The sequence below is a fragment of the Oncorhynchus masou genome, chromosome 21 (assembly GCF_036934945.1).
Source record: "Oncorhynchus masou masou isolate Uvic2021 chromosome 21, UVic_Omas_1.1, whole genome shotgun sequence".
Classification (NCBI taxonomy): domain Eukaryota; kingdom Metazoa; phylum Chordata; class Actinopteri; order Salmoniformes; family Salmonidae; genus Oncorhynchus; species Oncorhynchus masou.
The window spans coordinates 54,935,939-54,954,997 of NC_088232.1; the positions used below are offsets into that span (position 1 = coordinate 54,935,939).

The following is a 19,059-nucleotide window of genomic DNA, read 5'->3' on the forward strand; positions in this document are numbered from 1 at the left end:
CCTGTTGCTGCCTGCTACTGTCTGTTTCTGCCTGTTGCTACTGTCTGTTTCTGCCTGTTGCTACTGTCTGTTTCTGCCTGTTGTTACTGTCTGTTTCTGCCTGTTGTTACTGTCTGTAGCTGCCTGCTACTGTCTATTGCTGTACGCCTGTTGCTGCCTGCTACTGTTTGTTTCTGCCTGTTGCTACTGTCTGTTTCTGCCTGTTGTTACTGTCTGTAGCTGCCTGTTTCTGCCTGTTGTTACTGTCTGTAGCTGCCTGCTACTGTCTATTTCTGTACGCCTGTTGCTGCCTGTTGCTGCCTGCTACTGTCTGTTTCTGCCTGTTGCTACTGTCTGTTTCTGCCTGTTGCTACTGTCTGTTTCTGCCTGTTGTTACTGTCTGTTTCTGCCTGTTGTTACTGTCTGTAGCTGCCTGCTACTGTCTATTGCTGCCTGCTACGCCTGTTGCTGCCTGCTACTGTTTGTTTCTGCCTGTTGCTACTGTCTGTTTCTGCCTGTTGTTACTGTCTGTAGCTGTCTGTTTCTGCCTGTTGTTACTGTCTGTAGCTGCCTGCTACTGTCTATTTCTGTACGCCTGTTGCTGCTTGTTGCTGCCTTTTGCTGCCTGCTACTGTCTGTTGCTGTCTGTTTCTGCCTGCTACTGTCTATTTCTGCCTGTTACTACTGTCTGTTGCTGCATGCTACTGTCTGTTTCTGCCTGTTACTGTCTGTTGCTGCCTGCTGCTGCCTGCTGCTGTCTGTTGCTGCCTGCTGCTGTCTGTTGCTGCCTGCTACTGTCTGTTGCTGTCTGTTGCTGTCTGCTTATGGCTGGACTCCTTTTACGGTCTGTTGCTGCATGCTACTGTCTGTTTCTGCCTGTTACTGTCTGTTGCTGCCTGCTACTGTCTGTTGCTGCCTGCTGCTGTCTGTTGCTGCCTGCTACTGTCTGTTGCTGCCTGCTACTGTCTGTTGCTGCCTGCTACTGTCTGTTGCTGCCTGCTACTGTCTGTTGCTGCCTGCTGCTGTCTGTTGCTGCCTGCTACTGTCTGTTGCTGCCTGCTGCTGTCTGTTGCTGCCTGCTGCTGTCTGTTGCTGCCTGCTACTGTCTGTTGCTGCCTGCTGCTGTCTGTTGCTGCCTGCTACTGTCTGTTGCTGCCTGCTGCTGTCTGTTGCTGCCTGCTGCTGTCTGTTGCTGTCTGTTTCTGCCTGCTACTGTCTGTTGCTGCATGCTACTGTCTGTTTCTGCCTGTTGCTGCCTGCTGCTGTCTGTTGCTGCCTGCTACTGTCTGTTGCTGCCTGCTTATGGCTGGACTCCTTTTACGGTCTGTTGCTGCATGCTACTGTCTGTTTCTGCCTGTTACTGTCTGTTGCTGCCTGCTGCTGTATGTTGCTGCCTGCTGCTGTCTGTTGCTGCCTGCTACTGTCTGTTGCTGCCTGCTACTGTCTGTTGCTGTCTGTTGCTGTCTGTTGCTGCCTGCTGCTGTCTGTTGCTGCATGCTACTGTCTGTTGCTGCCTGCTGCTGTCTGTTGCTGCCTGCTACTGTCTGTTGCTGTCTGTTGCTGTCTGCTTATGGCTGGACTCCTTTTACGGTCTGTTGCCGCCGTACGTCTGCCAGTGTCTGTTACTATCGGTCTGTCATATATATATTAGAGGTCGACCGATTCTGATTTTTCAACGCCGATACCGATTATTGGAGGATCAAAAAAGCAGATACTGATTAATCGTCCGATGTTTCTTTAAAAAAAATATATATATATATTTATTTGTAATAATGACAATTACAACAATACTGAATGAACACTTATTTTAACTTAATATAATACATCAATAAAAATCTATTTAGCCTCAAATAAATAATGAAACATGTTCAATTAGGTTTAAATAAGGCAGAAACAAAGTGTTGGAGAAGTAAAAGTGCAATATGTGCCATGTAAGAAGGATGACGTTTCAGTTCCTTGCTCAACATGAGAACATATGAAAGCTGGTGGTTCCTTTTAACATGAGTCTTCGATATTCCCAGGTAAGAGGTTTTAGGTTAATATAGTATTTATAGGACTATTTTTCTCTATACCATTTGTATTTCATATACCTTTGACTATTGGATGTTCTTATAGGCTCTTTAGCATTGCCAGTGTAATAGTATAGCTTCCGTCCCTCTCCTCGCCCCTACCTGGGCTCGAACCAGGAACACATCGACAACAGCCACCCTCGAAGCAGCGTTACCCATGCAGAGCAAGGGGAACAACTACTAGAAGGCTCAGAGCGAGTGACGTTTGAAACGCTATTAGCGCACACCCAGCTAACTCGCTAGCCATTTCACATCGGTTACACCAGCCATTAGGCTGATAGGCTTGAAGTCATAAACAGAGCTGTGCTTGCGAAGAGCTGCTGGCAAAACGCACAAAAGTGCTGTTTGAATGAATGGTTATGGGCCTGCTGCTGCCTATCACCGCTCAGTCAGACTGCTCTATCAAATCAGACTTAATTATAACATAATAACACACACAAATATGAGCCTTTGGTCATTAATATGGTCGAATCCGGAAACTATCATTTCGAGAACAAAACGTTTATTTCAGTGAAATACGGAACCGTTCTGTATTTTATCTAACAGGTGACATCCCTAAGTCTAAATATTGCTGTTACATTGCACAACCATCAATGTTATGTCATAATTACGTAAAATTCTGGAATATTAGTTCGCAATGAGCCAGGCTGCCCAAACTGTTGCATATACCCTGACTCTGCGTGTAATGACAGCAATAGAAATGACACAATTTCACCTGGTTAATATTGTCTGCTAATCTAGATTTCTTTTAGCTAAATATGCAGGTTTAAAAAGATATACTTCTGTGTATTGATTTTAAGAAAGGCATTGGTGTTTGGTGAGGTACAGTCGTCCAACGATTGTGCTTTTTTCGCAAATGCGCTTTTGTTAAATCATCCCCCAGCGTTGCATCGATTATATGCAATGCAGGACACGGTAGATAAACTAGTAATATCATCAACCCTGTGTAGTTAACTAGTGATTATGATTGATTGTTTTTTATAAGATATGTTTAATGCTAGCTAGCAACTTACCTTGGCTTCTACTGCATTCGCGTAACAGGCAGGCTCCTCGGAGTGCAATGAGAGGCAGGTCATTATTGTGTTGGATTAGTTAACTGTAAGGTTGCAAGATTGGATCCTCCGAGCCGACAAGGTGAAAATCTGTCGTTCGGCCCCTGAACAAGGCAGTTAACCCACCGTTCCCAGGCCGTCATTGAAAATAAGAATGTGTTCTTAATTAACTGACTTGCCTAGTAAAATAAAGGTGTAAGAAATTAATCGGCGGCCAAAAAATACCGATTTCCGATTTGTTATGAAAACTTGAAATCGTCCCTAATTAATCGGCCATTCCGATTAATCGGTCGACCTCTAATATATATATTGTTCTCTGTCATATATCGGCCTGTCAACACTAGATTTGCAGAGATAGAACTTGGTTCTATCAGCCTGCACTGAGTCTCCAGCTGTTTAAAGTCTGTGTCTTGTCTGTCAGGGTGAGGTGTTGAACGGAGTGATGCTGGCTGTCCGTCACCCCGATAGAGTGATGCAGAAGAAACTGGGCTTGTCCCAATTAGCTTTCACCCTCACCAACGCACCGTGAGTAGAAAATACAGCCTCTTGTTGTCGTGACATGTCTATCATTCATGTGATGGCGGCTATTTTATCACATCAACTAACTATAGTTTAGTTATTACGGGATTAAATTAATCATGGAACGATTAACTCATTAATAACTTGGGGCACCACGGATAAAGTTTGTTTAATGAGTTATGACATCACAGCATGACATCACAGCATGCTAAATGATATGCCATAATTATTGTTTCCATCCCCACCAACCATTTCCCACATTCTTTATGTTACAAATATTGTTTCATTATCCACTTTTGGATGTTGGAGTTTTGGCGGCACGTTCTCTTCTCTACACACACATCAGATGACTTTGTTCCACAGGTCCAGAGAGAGTTTATGGTCGTTAGTCATAAGACCCCCCCCGTCCTTCCTCTCTGGTGGGGGGGGGGGTTCTCTGTTTGATCCTCAACCAGGAAGGAAAGTCATGACTGTATTTACATTGTGGAGGCCTAGCAGTAGTCCCAGTTCTGACGCCTCAGCTTCTACCTACCCCGGCCAGTAATCTCTCTGCAATAATGGTCAGACATGGCACGTAAATGTCATGTGATAACTTTTCTGAGAGGACTTCTGACAACATTCCCCTGGAGGGGTGGGGGGTGTGGTTGGCATCCGACGCAGTCAGAGCTCCGAAATCTGATTCACATAGAGAGACTCATACAAAGTCTGAACTCATGAGGGGCCACAGTTGTGCGGACCCCACCACATTTGGAGCAAAACATTTTTAGCAGCCCACCTCTTGACAGTGGAGAGATTATTATTTTATTTTTAGAGTTCATTTTACCATGGGGTGGACAGCATTTTACCATGGGATGGAGAGAAGATTCAGCATTTTACCATGGGATGGAGAGAAGATTCAGCATTTTACCATGGGATGGAGAGAAGATTCAGCATTTTACCATGGGATGGAGAGAAGATTCAGCATTTTACCATGGGATGGAGAGAAGATTCAGCATTTTACCATGGGGTGGAGAGAAGATTCAGCATTTTACCATGGGGTGGAGAGAAGATTCAGCATTTTACCATGGGGTGGAGAGAAGATTCAGCATTTTACCATGGGGTGGAGAGAAGATTCAGCATTTTACCATGGGGTGGAGAGAAGATTCAGCATTTTACCATGGGGTTTACCATGGGGTGGAGAGAAGATTCAGCATTTTACATGGGGTGGAGAGAAGATTCATTTTACCATGGGGTGGAGAGAAGATTCAGCATTTTACCATGGGGTGGAGAGAAGAAGCATTTTACAGCATTTTACCATGGGGTGGAGAGAAGATTCAGCATTTTACCATGGGGTGGAGAGAAGATTCAGCATTTTACCATGGGGTGGAGAGAAGATTCAGCATTTTACCATGGGGTGGAGAGAAGATTCAGCATTTTACCATGGGGTGGAGAGAAGCATTTTACCATGGGGTGGAGAGAAGATTCAGCATTTTACATTCAGCATTTTACCATGGGGTGGAGAGAAGATTCAGCATTTTACCATGGGGTGGAGAGAAGATTCAGCATTTTACCATGGGGTGGAGAGAAGATTCAGCATTTTACCATGGGGTGGAGAGAAGATTCAGCATTTTACCATGGGGTGGAGAGAAGATTCAGCATTTTACCATGGGGTGGAGAGAAGATTCAGCATTTTACCATGGGGTGGAGAGAAGATTCAGCATTTTACCATGGGGTGGAGAGAAGATTCAGCATTTTACCATGGGGTGGAGAGAAGATGGGGGTGGAGAGAAGATTCAGCATTTTACCATGGGGTGGAGAGAAGATTCAACATTTTACCATGGGGTGGAGAGAAGATTCAGCATTTTACCATGGGGTGGAGAGAAGATTCAACATTGTACCATGGGGTGGAGAGAAGATTCAACATTTTACCAAATGTCATGCAATTCTATACATTTTGACTTTAGAGGAAATGTTTGCAGTTTTTAGTGATGTGACTATCAAAATCCATGAGGGCCCTCCGGTCGGTAGTTCGACCATGCTTTTACTACACGTTTAGATAGCCGGCTAGGCTAATTTACCACTCTGAAACCATGTTAGCTGACATAGCTAAATGACTGATTGTCAGTGACTGACATAACAAGAGGAACTGTTGATTCACAACGACACCTTGTCTATTTTCCTATTCTAACGGACCCCCCTGAGTGTCTGAAAACCCCCATGTTTATTCATAAAGCCCTTTCGACATCGGCAGCTGTCACCAGGTAACATTTCAGTCTGTGTATTCTGAAGGCTGTTGTCCGTGTGTTACAGAGAGAAGAGTCAGGAGTGTTACTTCTGGAGGACCACAGGCTGTGTCCGACACAATACCTGCATCTTCAGACACGTGCCACAACACAAGGGCATCGACAGGGACAAGGTCAACAAGTGAACAGCAGACAGCCACACACCAATAACCTGGTCCTCGAAGCTGGATCAATGAGGTTTCCCCTCCCAGGCGTACTTTTCAAATATGCTTTTTAAAAAATGTAAAAGTTATATAAGTAGACTTAAAATTCGATAAGCTATAATTGACTCAACAACCAATAAACAAATCTAATTTTTTTTTTTTTATCAACTAGGAAATGTAGTTATATGTCGCTGTTGTTTTTCAAAGTTAGCTGGCTAATTTGCTAATCCTGTTTCTTGGAATGGTCCGCTGGGACAGAATCACGGCTTCTACTGACATGTTCCCCTTACTGACATGTTCCCCTTACTGACATGTTCCCCTTACTGACATGTTCCCCTTACTGACATGTTCCCCTTACTGACATGTTCCCCCTGCTGACATGTTCCCCCTGCTGACATGTTCCCCTTGCTGACATGTTCCCCTTGCTGACATGTTCCCCTTGCTGACATGTTCCCCTTGCTGACATGTTCCCCTTGCTGACATGTTCCCCTTGCTGACATGTTCCCCTTGCTGACATGTTCCCCTTGCTGACATGTTCCCCTTGCTGACATGTTCCCCTTGCTGACATGTTCCCCTGCTGACATGTTCCCCTTGCTGACATGTTCCCCTTGCTGACATGTTCCCCTTGCTGACATGTTCCCCTTGCTGACATGTTCCCCTTGCTGACATGTTCCCCTTGCTGACATGTTCCCCTTGCTGACATGTTCCCCTTGCTGACATGTTCCCCTTGCTGACATGTTCCCCTTGCTGACATGTTCCCCTTGCTGACATGTTCCCCTTGCTGACATGTTCCCCTTGCTGACATGTTCCCCTTGCTGACATGTTCCCCTGACATGTTCCCCTTGCTGACATGTTCCCCTTGCTGACATGTTCCCCTTGCTGACATGTTCCCCTTGCTGACATGTTCCCCTTGCTGACATGTTCCCCTTGCTGACATGTTCCCCTTGCTGACATGTTCCCCTTGCTGACATGTTCCCCTTGCTGACATGTTCCCCTACTGACATGTTCCCCTTGCTGACATGTTCCCCTTGCTGACATGTTCCCCTTGCTAGACATGTTTTCCCAAATTGACAGAGATTGTTTCCATCAAATTGACTATTTTAACAGGCTGTGTTTCCATCAAATTGACTAGTTGTAGATGGGCTGTGTTTCCATCAAATTGACTAGTTGTAGATAGCTCCCATCAAATTGACTGACATGTTGTTAGTGATAACATGTTTTCCATCAAATTGACTAGTTGCAGGTAGTTGTGTTTCCATCAAATTGACTAGTTGTAGATAACAGGCTGTGTTTCCATCAAATTGACTAGTTGTAGATAACGGGCTGTGTTTCCATCAAATTGACTAGTTGCAGGTAGTGGGCTGTGTTTCCATCAAATTGACTAGTTTAAGATAACAGGCTGTGTTTCCGTCAAATTGACTAGTTGTAGATAACAGGCTGTGTTTCCATCAAATTGACTAGTTGCAGGTAGTGGGCTGTGTTTCCATCAAATTGACTAGTTGCAGGTAGCGGGCTGTGTTTCCATCAAATTGACTAGTTGTAGATAACAGGCTGTGTTTCCATCAAATTGACTAGTTGCAGGTAGTGGGCTGTGTTTCCATCAAATTGACACGGGCTGTGTTTCCATCAAATTGACTAGTTGTAGATAACAGGCTATCAAATTGACTAGTTGCAGGTGTGTTTCCATCAAATTGACTAGTTGCAGGTAGTGGGCTGTGTTTCCATCAAATTGACTAGTTGCAGGTAGTGGGCTGTGTTTCCATCAAATTGACTAGTTGCAGGTAGTGGGCTGTGTTTCCATCAAATTGACTAGTTGCAGGTAGTGGGCTGTGTTTCCATCAAATTGACTAGTTGTAGATAACAGGCTGTGTTTCCATCAAATTGACTAGTTGCAGGTAGTGGGCTGTGTTTCCATCAAATTGACTAGTTGCAGGTAGCGGGCTGTGTTTCCATCAAATTACTATTGCAGGTAGTGGGCTGTGTTTCCATCAAATTGAAAAAAACTGTTTTCCATCAAATTGACTAGTTGCAGGTAGTGGGCTGTGTTTCCATCAAATTGACTAGTTGCAGGTAGCGGGCTGTGCGTGATTACATAGTGCACATGAAAAAACTTTTTTGCGATTTGGTATTGATACGTTCGTTCTAGCCAACAGCTGGCAGTGTGCAGAGACAGGGCCGCTGGCTGGAGCGCACCTATAGCCTACATGAGATGTGTTATTATAGTGGACAAAAGAGAATCATTGTGTTTGTCAAACGGCTGCCAAGCATCGATCATCATGTGGGCAGAATAAGACCCTTGATATTTATTGGAAAGGAGCATCAAGCTCATCACTGTGGACATTCACCACACTGAAGTTCATAACTTATTTTATTAGTTTAATAAACTGTACGTGTTCCCATTGAGTTGTTGTGGGAGGACCACACAACTGTGACTACAAGTTAACTTAGAAATTATGGTTATTATATCAATATTTGCTTCATAAAGTCTGGCTGGTTTCATGTTTCGTCGACATTTGGAAAGTTTACCGAAAATGTTTGTTTGCATCAGACCTGTTGTTTGTTTGTTTGTTTAAACGATGTGTGCTTTACACTCGTGAAAAGATTGGATGGAAACCTTGTGACACGGTTGAATCAACAGGTTTCCTTGATGTAGTGTCATCAGGAATGGTCTTTGGTGTTTTTCATTAGTCCAACGTGTTAAAGAATTTGAGAGGAGCGTTGTTAAATTGTGTTGTGTTTATAGTGTCTGTTTTCACATCAAAGTGCACCACTTTTATTTTAAAGACTTTATTTTGCGACTTAAAGAAGTGTATTAATGTATAATCGAGAGAATACGCCGAAGGTAGAACTGGATGGGAACACAACTAAACTAGCTGAATGCCATAATACACAGTGATTTAGGCCAGCTATGTCTGTTTTTCATTTTTCTGTTGAGATTGTCATTTCAATACTGCTAGTACTGCTACTGTCCACCAGATGGCAATGTTTAGCAGTTTAACCTCGGTCTCCGGTTCTACCATGGCTGCCTGCAAATTAGGTTTTCTAAACACTTAATTTGATATCTGTTGACCTGACTTTACTTACTTTGATCTGAATGTCATTGCTTGACTTGTTTCTGTGTTTCAAATCTTTTGGTTACAGACGCATTCCATGAATCATTAAAATGATCTTTCAGATTATACTTTGATTTATTTTGTGTGTGGTGTTTAATTAGTGGTGTAATGTGAACACGTTACTGTTTTCACGCTGACGTGTATGAAATATACATTTCAGTTCAGACCTCTCATGTCTAATTACTGCGTCATGACTAATCCTCTCCTTTAACACGGTTCCCTGGTTGGAGTAGATATACTATATGTAGGTATCAGCTCACTGAAATATGAATATTAGTGGGTATGATTGACAGAAGACAAGACCTCCTCCCAACTAAAATAGGTGTCTATAGTGTCAAATCCAATTTTATTTGTGGCTGTATGTGTGTGTGTGTGTGCTGTAGTGTGTGTGTGTGTGGCTGTAGTGTGTGTGTGTGTGTGTGTGTAGTGTGTAGTGTGTGTGTGTGTGTGTGTGTGTGCTGTAGTGTGTATGTGTGTGGCTGTAGTGTGTGTGGCTGTAGTGTGTGTGTGTGTGTGTGGCTGTAGTGTGTGTGTGTGTGTGTGTGTGTGTGTGGCTGTAGTGTGTGTGTGTGGCTGTAGTGTGTGTGTGTGTGTGTGGTGTGTGTGTGTGTGTAGTGTGTGGCTGCAGTGTGTGTGTGTGTGTGTGTGGCTGTAGTGTGTGTGTGTGTGTGTGTGTGGCTGTAGTGTGTGTGTGTGTGTGTGTGTGGCTGTAGTGTGTGTGTGTGTGGTGTGTGTGTGTGTGTGTGGCTGTAGTGTGTGTGTGTGTGTGTGCTGTAGTGTGTGTGTGTGTGTGTGTGTGTGTGTGTGTGTGTGTGTGTGTGTGTGTGTGTGTGTGTGTGCTGTAGTGTGTGTGTGTGTGTGTGTGTGTGTAGTGTGTGTGTGTGTGTGTGTGTGTGGCTGTAGTGTGTGTGTGTGTGTGTGTGTGTGTGTGTGTGTGTGTGGCTGTAGTGTGTGTGTGGCTGTAGTGTGTGTGTGTGTGGCTGTAGTGTGTGGCTGTAGTGTGTGTGTGTGTGTGTGTGGCTGTAGTGTGTGTGTGTGGCTGTAGTGTGTGTGTGTGGCTGTAGTGTGTGTGGCTGTAGAGTGTGTGTGTGGCTGTAGTGTGTGTGTGTGGCTGTAGTGTGTGTGTGTGTGGCTGTAGTGTGTGTGTGTGTGGCTGTAGTGTGTGTGTGTGTGGCTGTAGTGTGTGTGTGTGTGTCTATAGTGTTTGTGAGCTGTTGGTGACTGACTACTGTGCTACAGGTCACAGCCATAGACTGGTGGCGAGTTGAAAGGTCGCAGGTTAATACCTGGGGCAAATTCAGGACTGCATTCCTCTGGTCATTTCTCTCTGAAGACTGAGGGGACGGGCGAAGAGGCTTCAGGATTCAAGGCCAAAAGAGCATCCAAGACTTGTCAGTGCAGAGTTGTGTGTACATGCTGGAAGCCTGGTCCCGCTGAAAAAGGAAATGGGCAATCTCATACTTGGATATAGTAACCCGAAATAGTCCAGCAGTCTGAAGGGCAGCCCACACAGTTGATGAGCTGGTGCGGCTTGGGACCCTCATATAAGCTGACTTGTCAGGCAGGTCAGACCACCCACTAGAACTGGGTGAATGTTGTCTCAGTTGTAACGGATGTGAAACTGCAAGCTTAGTTAGTGGGCGAGGGGACAGACTAGAACTGGTTGAATGCCGTCTCAGGCAGGCCAGACCACCCACTGGGTGAATGCAACTGGGTGAATGCAGTCTCAGGCAGGCCAGACCACCCACCCACTAGAACTGGGTGAATGCCCAGACCACCCACTCAGGCAGGCCAGACCACCCACTAGAACTGGGTGAATGCATGCCGACCACCCACTAGAACTCAGGCAGGCCAGACCACCCACTAGAACTGGGTGAATGCAGTCTCAGGCAGGCCAGACCACCCACTAGAACTGGGTGAATGTTAGTCTCAGGCAGGCCAGACCACCCACTAGAACTGGGTGAATGCAGTCTCAGGCACCACCCACTAGAACTGGGTGAATGCCAGACCACCCACTAGAACTGGGTGAATGCAGGCTCCACCCACTAGAACTGGGTGAATGCAGGCCAGACCACCCACTAGAACTGGGTGAATGCAGGCTCAGGCAGGCCAGACCACCCACTAGAACTGGGTGAATGCAGTCTCAGGCAGGCCAGACCACCCACTAGAACTGGGTGAATGCAGTCTCAGGCAGGCCAGACCACCCACTGGGTGAATGCAGTCTCACTGAACTGGTGAATGCAGTCTCAGGCAGGCCAGACCACCCACTAGAACTGGGTGAATGCAGTCTCAGGCAGGCCAGACCACCCACTAGAACTGGGTGAATGCAGTCTCAGGCAGGCCAGACCACCCACTAGAACTGGGTGAATGCGGTCTCAGGCAGGCCAGACCACCCACTAGAACTGGGTGAATGCAGTCTCAGGCAGGCCAGACCACCCACTAGAACTGGGTGAATGCAGTCTCAGGCAGGCCAGACCACCCACTAGAACTGGGTGAATGCAGTCTCAGTAGAACTGGGTGAATGCAGTCTCAGGCAGGCCAGACCACCCACTAGAACTGGGTGAATGCAGTCTCAGGCAGGCCAGACCACCCACTAGAACTGGGTGAATGCAGGCCAGACCACCCACTAGAACTGGGTGAATGCAGGCCAGACCACCCACTAGAACTGGGTGAATGCAGGCCAGACCACCCACTAGAACTGGGTGAATGCAGTCTCAGGCAGGCCAGACCACCCACTAGAACTGGGTGAATGCAGTCTCAGGCAGGCCAGACCACCCACTAGAACTGGGTGAATGCAGTCTCAGGCAGGCCAGACCACCCACTAGAACTGGGTGAATGCAGTCTCAGGCAGGCCAGACCACCCACTAGAACTGGGTGAATGCACCCACTAGTCTCAGGCAGGCCAGACCACCCACTAGAACTGGGTGAATGCTGTCTCAGGCAGGCCAGACCACCCACTAGAACTGGGTGAATGCAGTCTCAGGCAGGCCAGACCACCCACTAGAACTGGGTGAATGCCGTCTCAGGCAGGCCAGACCACCCACTAGAACTGGGTGAATGCAGTCTCAGGCAGAGAGCAGTTAAAGCCAGAGGTCCAGCAAGGACCAGGAGAAGCGGCCACCAGATGGAGGCAAAGGAACTTGATCCACAGTCCATCTGAATACAGCGCCCTGAACACGAGTTATATTCCTTACTGATGGGGTTTTGTTATTTCAAGATGAATATCTGTCTTATGAAAATTATAAACTGGTTGGTTCGAGCCCTGAATGCTGATTGGCTGACAATGGGTATGACAAAACAGTTATTTTTTACTGTTCTAATTTCGCTGGTAACCAAAATTTTGTTGGTCACCAAAATAATAGAAATAAGGAACCTCGGGGGTTTGTGACATATGGCCAATTTATCACGGCTCAGGGCTGTGTCCAGGCACTCGGTGTTGCGTCGTGCCTAAGAACAGCCCTTAGCCGTGGTATATTGGCCATTTACCCACCCCTCAGGCCTTATTGCTTAATTATATGCTGGTACAAAATACATGTTCAACAGTGATTGTGAATGTGACCTTAGGATGTGTTTGCTATTTTTAAAAGCCTATTTCCTCTTTCCAGAAGATCTCACCGTTGTCATAGGAGCTGGGTGTAGTGGTGTGAAGTGCTCTACATATGGGTTGCAGTAAACTGCTGTCAGAGGTATGAGCACAGTGTTTCATTTGTAATATTGGGAGGCCGTAAATAAGGTCATATTTTCGTTAGGATATGAGTTACGAGAGACGCCAGAACAAAGACGTCTCTTAGGCAGGTCGTATTCCTCGTTGAATATGGACGTTTTTAAATGTTGTCTTTGGAAGTCGAGAAGACGTCGTATTGATGTCTGAAAAAATAACTCTTAAAAACGTTTCAAAAACAACCACAATATGCCCGTCATACAACGACCTGTGCCTGCTGGGTTGTGTTTGATTAGGAGTTGGAGATATTTTCTCTCTCTGTGTCTATGTCTGTGTCTCCCCCAGTGTGTGCAGTATGTTTTACTCTCTCTGTGTGTGTGTCCCCCTCTGTGTCTCCAGTGGGTGCAGTATGTTTTACTCTCTTTGTGGGTGAGTTCCCCCTCCCTGTGTGACCCCCCCCCCCCCCCAGTATGTTAAGGTTATGCTGCATCCTACTAGATAGAATCGTGCTGATACAACAATGCAGCACCAAGCCGCCAACACATTGCATTTTCACACGGCTGCCTGCCAGGAACAGGGGTTTGTGGGATATGCTGCAGTGCTGCTCAGTGTCTGACCTATATGTAAGGTGTGTGCTCTGTATATATATACACACTGTAATTAACATACGATCTATACCCACAAACAACATATATACATACATATATATATAACCCCAGATCACTGGGAGACTTATTATTCTGGTTAAGAACATCTCTTTACTAGGTCACCTGTACTGTTATCTATAGTCTACACATTACATCACCCTGGATGGGTCACTATATCAGAGGAAGGCAGGAAGAAGCTCTTCTACTTTAGTAATAAAGAGGTCCCCAAAGCCTACAAGACATGCTTTTGTTTGACCTGACGCTAGAATAATTCAAATCACATTATATAAAAATACAAAACAATTTTACGCAATCATTTGCAGTTCAGTTATGTAATTTTATTCAGCAAGTTGCTGGCCCTTACAGGTATACCACGCGTACAGTATAAGGTGCAGACTTGGGATAGTTTCAGATCTAGGATCAGTCGGCGTACATATGCACAGCAAAGAGCTTGAGATACCAGGCTGGATACTTCTGTTACCAGGCTAAGTTGTACTATTGTAGCTTGTAGGTTCAGACCAGTCTGAAATCCAGACGTGTTTTGTGCTAACATTCCACCCCTTGTACTCCGTGTCATATGACAAACATGTTTGGTGTGACAAGGGGCGGCAAGGAGCGGAATGTTAGCACAAACAGACTGGTGCCCAGGCTAGGTTCGGAAGGTCTTACAGAACAGAAAAGGGCCAACAGAAGATGAGTTATTTCTCGAAGATCACAGGGAGAAACCAGTAACTAAGCTCTTAATAATGCAGTCTTTACATGACATTTCCTGACACACAGCTTGTCATTCATACGGCAAGAGACCGCTTGGCTTAGTATTATTGTTTCGTGAACAGCATGCCAAAACCAATTATTGTCTTATCTTCGCCAGACTGAAGCTTGTGGAAATTTAATAAGAGGATGGAAATATCATGAAAGAGTAACAGAGAAGGTAAGATCAATAAACTTTAAGGTTACTCTTCCACCGGTTACAGAACCAGGGGTGCTGATCAGTTCAGGATCAATATCCTGTTGATAGAGCTCCACATCCATATATTTCTAATCAATACGCCCACAACAGCTTTCTATCAGCATGAGAACAACACACAGATACAATCCAAGCATCCAAAGCTAAATTACATTTGAATAAAGTCCTCCTTTACAAACAATTGGTCAAATGTTTGCACAATGGGGGAGGGGATAGTCAAATTAAATACTGAGCCTGATGCTTGAATATCATGGCGATGTAGCCCAGATCTGTTTCTGCTGGTGTGACAGAGACCATAAGCCGATGACATGGCAGCACAAACTGATCTGGGACCAGGCTAGCGGAGATGGGGAACTCTAGCAGGAGGATATTGCTCACAGGCTGAGCTGTATGAGCTAATGCAGTGCAGCGTATCTCTGCAGTCTTCTGCCTGGCAGCCATTTCGTTGATGTATGATGTCACAACATCAGTGTGGAGAAGAAGGGGGACCTCTTCATCGTGGACCTCTTGTGTAGAACAAGGGCACATCTGTCTTCGGAAGGGTGACGTTCAGGACGCTTAGGGGGGTTTGTTCAAGATTAGGGTGGTACTAGATTAGGGTGGTACAGTGGGGATGAGTTATGGGGAGGAAGGTATGGGGTTTAGGTAAGGTGGGGTAGTATGGGGTTTAGGGGCCGGGTGGGGTAGTATGGGGTTTAGGTAAGGGTGGGGTAGTATGGGGTTTAGGTAAGGGTGGGGTGGGGTAGTAAGGGGTTTAGGTAAGGGTGGGGTAGTATGGGGTTTAGGTAAGGGTGGGGTAGTATGGGGTTTAGGTAAGGGTGGGGTAGTAAGGGGTTTAGGTAAGGGTGGGGTAATATGGGGTTTAGGTAAGGGTGGGGTAGTATGGGGTATAGGTAAGGGTGGGGTAGTATGGGGTTTAGGTAAGGGTGGGGTAGTATGGGGTTTAGGTAAGGGTGGGGTAGTATGGGGTTTAGGTAAGGGTGGGGTGGGGTAGTAAGGGGTTTAGGTAAGGGTGGGGTAGTATGGGGTTTAGGTAAGGTGGGGTAGTAAGGGGTTTAGGTAAGGGTGGGGTAGTATGGGGTTTAGGTAAGGGTGGGGTGGGGTAGTAAGGGGTTTAGGTAAGGGTGGGGTAGTATGGGGTTTAGGTAAGGGTGGGGTAGTATGGGGTTTAGGTACGGGTGGGGTGGGGTAGTATGGGGTTTAGGTAAGGGTGGGGTAGTATGGGGTTTAGGTAAGGGTGGGGTGGGGTGGGGTAGTATGGGGTTTAGGTAAGGTGGGGTAGTATGGGGTTTAGGTAAGGGTGGGGTTTAGGGGCCGGGTGGGGTAGTTTGGGGTTTAGGTAAGGGTGGGTAATATGGGGTTTAGGTAAGGGTGGGGTAGTATGGGGTATAGGTAAGGGTGGGGTAGTATGGGGTATAGGTAAGGGTGGGGTAGTATGGAGTTTAGGTAAGGGTGGGGTAATATGGGGTTTAGGGGGGGGGTGGGGTTTAGGGGTGGGGTAGGGGTTTAGGTAAGGGTGGGGTAGTATGGGGTTTAGGTAAGGGTGGGGTAATATGGGGTTTAGGTAAGGGTGGGTTAGTATGGGGTTTTGGTATGGGTGGGTTAATATGGGGTTTCGGTAAGGGTGGGGTAGTATGGGGTTTAGGTAAGGGTGGGGTAGTATGGGGTTTAGGTAAGGTGGGGTAGTTTGGGGTTTTTGGGGTTTAGGTAAGGGTGGAAGGAGGACCAATGGTAGGGCAATAAGACTAAAGAGTATGGTAGGTTAGGGTATAGGCTATTGAGATATCGGGGTAATTGGGGTTCAGTGTGAAGAGGATTTAGTTCAGGGCAGAGAAGGTCAGCCTGAACTCTTCTCCCTCCAGCAGTTTCCTGTGAAGAAAATATATATTAAAGTGTTGGTCGTATCAATGTGTTGGTCGTATCAATGTGTTGGTCGTATCAATGTGTTGGTCGTATCAATGTGTTGGTCGTATCATCGTGTTGGTCGTATCATCGTGTTGGTCGTATCATCGTGTTGGTCGTATCAATGTGTTGGTCAAATGTGTTGGTCGTATCATTGTGTTGGTCGTATCATTGTGTTGGTCGTATCAATTTGTGTTGGCCGTATCAATGTGTTGGTCGTATCAATGTGTTGGTCGTATCAATGTGTTGGTCGTATCAATGTGTTGGTCGTATCAATGTGTTGGTCGTATCATTGTGTTGGTCATCAATGTGTTGCACATCATTTTGATCAATGTGTTGGTCATTGTGTTGGTCAATGTGTTGCTCGTATCAATGTGTTGGTCGTATCAATGTGTTGCTCGTATCAATGTGTTGCTCGTATCAATGTGTTGGTCATATCAGTGTGTTGGTCGTATCATTGTGTTGGTCGTATCATTGTGTTGGTCTATCAATGTGTTGGCCGTATCAATGTGTTGGTCGTATCAATGTGTTGGTCGTATCAATGTGTTGGTCGTATCAATGTGTTGCTCGTATCAATGTGTTGGTCGTATCAATGTGTTGGTCGTATCAATGTGTTGGTCGTATCAATGTGTTGGTCATATCAGTGTGTTGGTCGTATCAATGTGTTGGTCGTATCATTGTGTTGGTCTATCAATGTGTTGGTCGTATCAATGTGTTGGTCGTATCAATGTGTTGGCCGTATCAAACACAAGTTGTTGTAGATCCAGGTTGACATGTTTGAAAGTAAAGCATTTTGTTGTATTGTGTATTTCTTGCTGCATAATGTGCGTATGACAAAGAGTGGCTGAGAGTGACTGAGAGTGGCTGACCAAGGTTAAGGTTACCTGTATGCTGCGATCTCAATGTCCAGAGCCATTTTAACATTGAGAAGGTCCTGGTACTCTCTGAGGTAGCGAGACATCTCCTGCTTTGCCTCGTTGATGTCGCACTCCAGATCGTTTATCCTCACCTGAAACAACAGACCATTTATCCTCACCTGAAACAACAGACCATTTATCCTCACCTGAAACAACAGACCATTTATCCTCACCTGAAACAACAGACCATTTATCCTCACCTGAAACAACAGACCATTTATCCTCACCTGAAACAACAGACCATTTATCCTCACCTGAAACAATATCACTTTAAAAAACAATCCGGTCCATTAAAAACAGCAAGGGCCTGTGTTCCAAATGACACCCTAACTGTTCCCTATGTAATGCATTACCCTGGACCAGAGCCCTGTGTAGTACACTATATGGGAAATTAGGTGGTATTGAGATGCAGCCCAGGTCTCAGACCAGATCTTTATTATTCTAAATATAGAAACAGTGGAAGGACATATTCAGCTGAATAACAGCTTTGGTGTGACCTTCCTCTGTCATTTTGTCTCCTTATGGAGGTGCCCATGAATACTGACAAACCTGGGAGACCATCACCTCTACACAATGACCACAACGACTCCCTGCAGAGACTGATCTATTACTACTGAGGAGAGAGAGGAGGAGGTGGGGAGGAGTGGATAGGTGGGGGGAGGAGGAGAAGTGGGGTGGGGGGGAGATGTGGGGGAGGGGAGGAGAGAGAGGAGCAGGTGGGGAGGAGTGGGGAGTGGATAAGATGGGGGGGGAGGAGGAGTGGAATGGATAGGTGGGGAGGAGGAGATGTGGGGGAGGGGAGGAGCAGGTGGGGAGGAGTGGAATGGATAGGTGGGGAGAGGTGGGGGGAGGAGGAGATGTGCGGGAGGGGAGGAGAGAGAGGAGCAGGTGGGGAGGAGTGGAGTGGACAGGTGGGGTGGAGTGGAGTGGAGAAATGGGGGGAGGAGATGTGGGGGTAGTAGAGGAGAGGTGGCGGTTGGGGGGGAGAGGTGGTTGGAGGTGAGGGGAGGTGGGGGTTGGGGAGGAGAGGTAGGGGGTTGGTTGAGGAGAGGTGGGGGTTGGAGAGTAGAGGTGGGGGTTGGAGAGGAGATGTGGGGGAGGTGGGGGTTGGAGAGGAGAGGTGGGGGTAGGAGAGGAGAGGTGGGGGTAGGAGAGGTGAGGTGGGGGTAGGAGAGGAGAGTTTGGGGTTGGAGACGAGGGGTTGGGGTTGGAGAGGAGGGGTAGGGGTTGGGGAGGAGAGGAGAGGTGAGGTGAGGTGGGGGTTGGGGAGGTGAGGTGGGGGTTGGGGAGGAGAGATGGGGGTTGGAGAGGTGAGGTGGGGGAAGGAGAGGAGAGTTTGGAGACGAGGGGTTGGGGAGGAGGGGTTAGGTGGGGTGGGTGTTGGGGAGGAGAGGTGAGGTGGGGGTTGGGGAGGAGAGGTGAGGTGGGGGTAGGAGAGGAGAGGTGGGGGTTGGGGTTGGGGAGGAGAGGTGGGGGTTGGAGAGGTGAGGTGGGGTGGGGGTTGGAGAGGAGAGGTGGGGGTAGGGGAGGAGAGGTGGGGGTAGGGGAGGAGAGGTGGGGGTAGGGGAGGAGAGGTGGGGGTATGAGAGGAGAGGTGGGGGTATGAGAGGAGAGGTGGGGGTAGGAGAGGAGAGGTGGGGGTAGGGGAGGAGAGGTGGGGGTAGGGGAGGAGAGGTGGGGGTTGGGGTTGGGGAGGAGAGGTGGGGGTAGGAGAGGAGAGGTGGGGGTTGGAGAGGAGAGGTGGGGATAGGAGAGGAGAGGTGGGGTTTGGGGAGGAGAGGTGGGGGTTGGAGAGGTGAGGTGGGGGT

At 47.0% G+C, this 19,059-nt stretch overlaps 2 protein-coding genes and 1 long non-coding RNA gene across 4 annotated transcripts in view; 2 read left to right on the forward strand and 1 right to left on the reverse strand.

Moving 5' to 3' along the window:
• The window catches only part of LOC135508542 (nuclear receptor corepressor 2-like), a 40,563-nt gene extending 33,703 nt beyond the window's left edge, over positions 1 to 6,860 (forward strand). For both annotated transcript variants that reach the window (XM_064928800.1, XM_064928801.1), the window contains exons 17-18: positions 3,522 to 3,625; positions 5,909 to 6,860. In XM_064928800.1, coding sequence (XP_064784872.1) covers positions 3,522 to 3,625; positions 5,909 to 6,026 — 222 coding nt within the window. In that variant the 3' untranslated portion in view covers positions 6,027 to 6,860. The remainder of the gene's footprint in view (positions 1 to 3,521; positions 3,626 to 5,908) is intronic.
• Positions 6,861 to 7,726: 866 nt separating this feature from the next.
• LOC135508543 (uncharacterized) lies at positions 7,727 to 9,231 on the forward strand. The gene is made up of 2 exons (XR_010450812.1): positions 7,727 to 7,977; positions 8,077 to 9,231. It is a non-coding gene; the product is annotated as an uncharacterized LOC135508543 (long non-coding RNA).
• A 6,919-nt stretch (positions 9,232 to 16,150) lies between these two features.
• neff2 (neuronal intermediate filament family member 2) overlaps positions 16,151 to 19,059 on the reverse strand; it is a 5,709-nt gene continuing 2,800 nt past the window's right edge. Inside the window, 2 exon segments of the mRNA XM_064928802.1 lie at positions 16,151 to 16,301; positions 17,219 to 17,343. Coding sequence (XP_064784874.1) covers positions 16,250 to 16,301; positions 17,219 to 17,343 — 177 coding nt within the window. The 3' untranslated portion in view covers positions 16,151 to 16,249.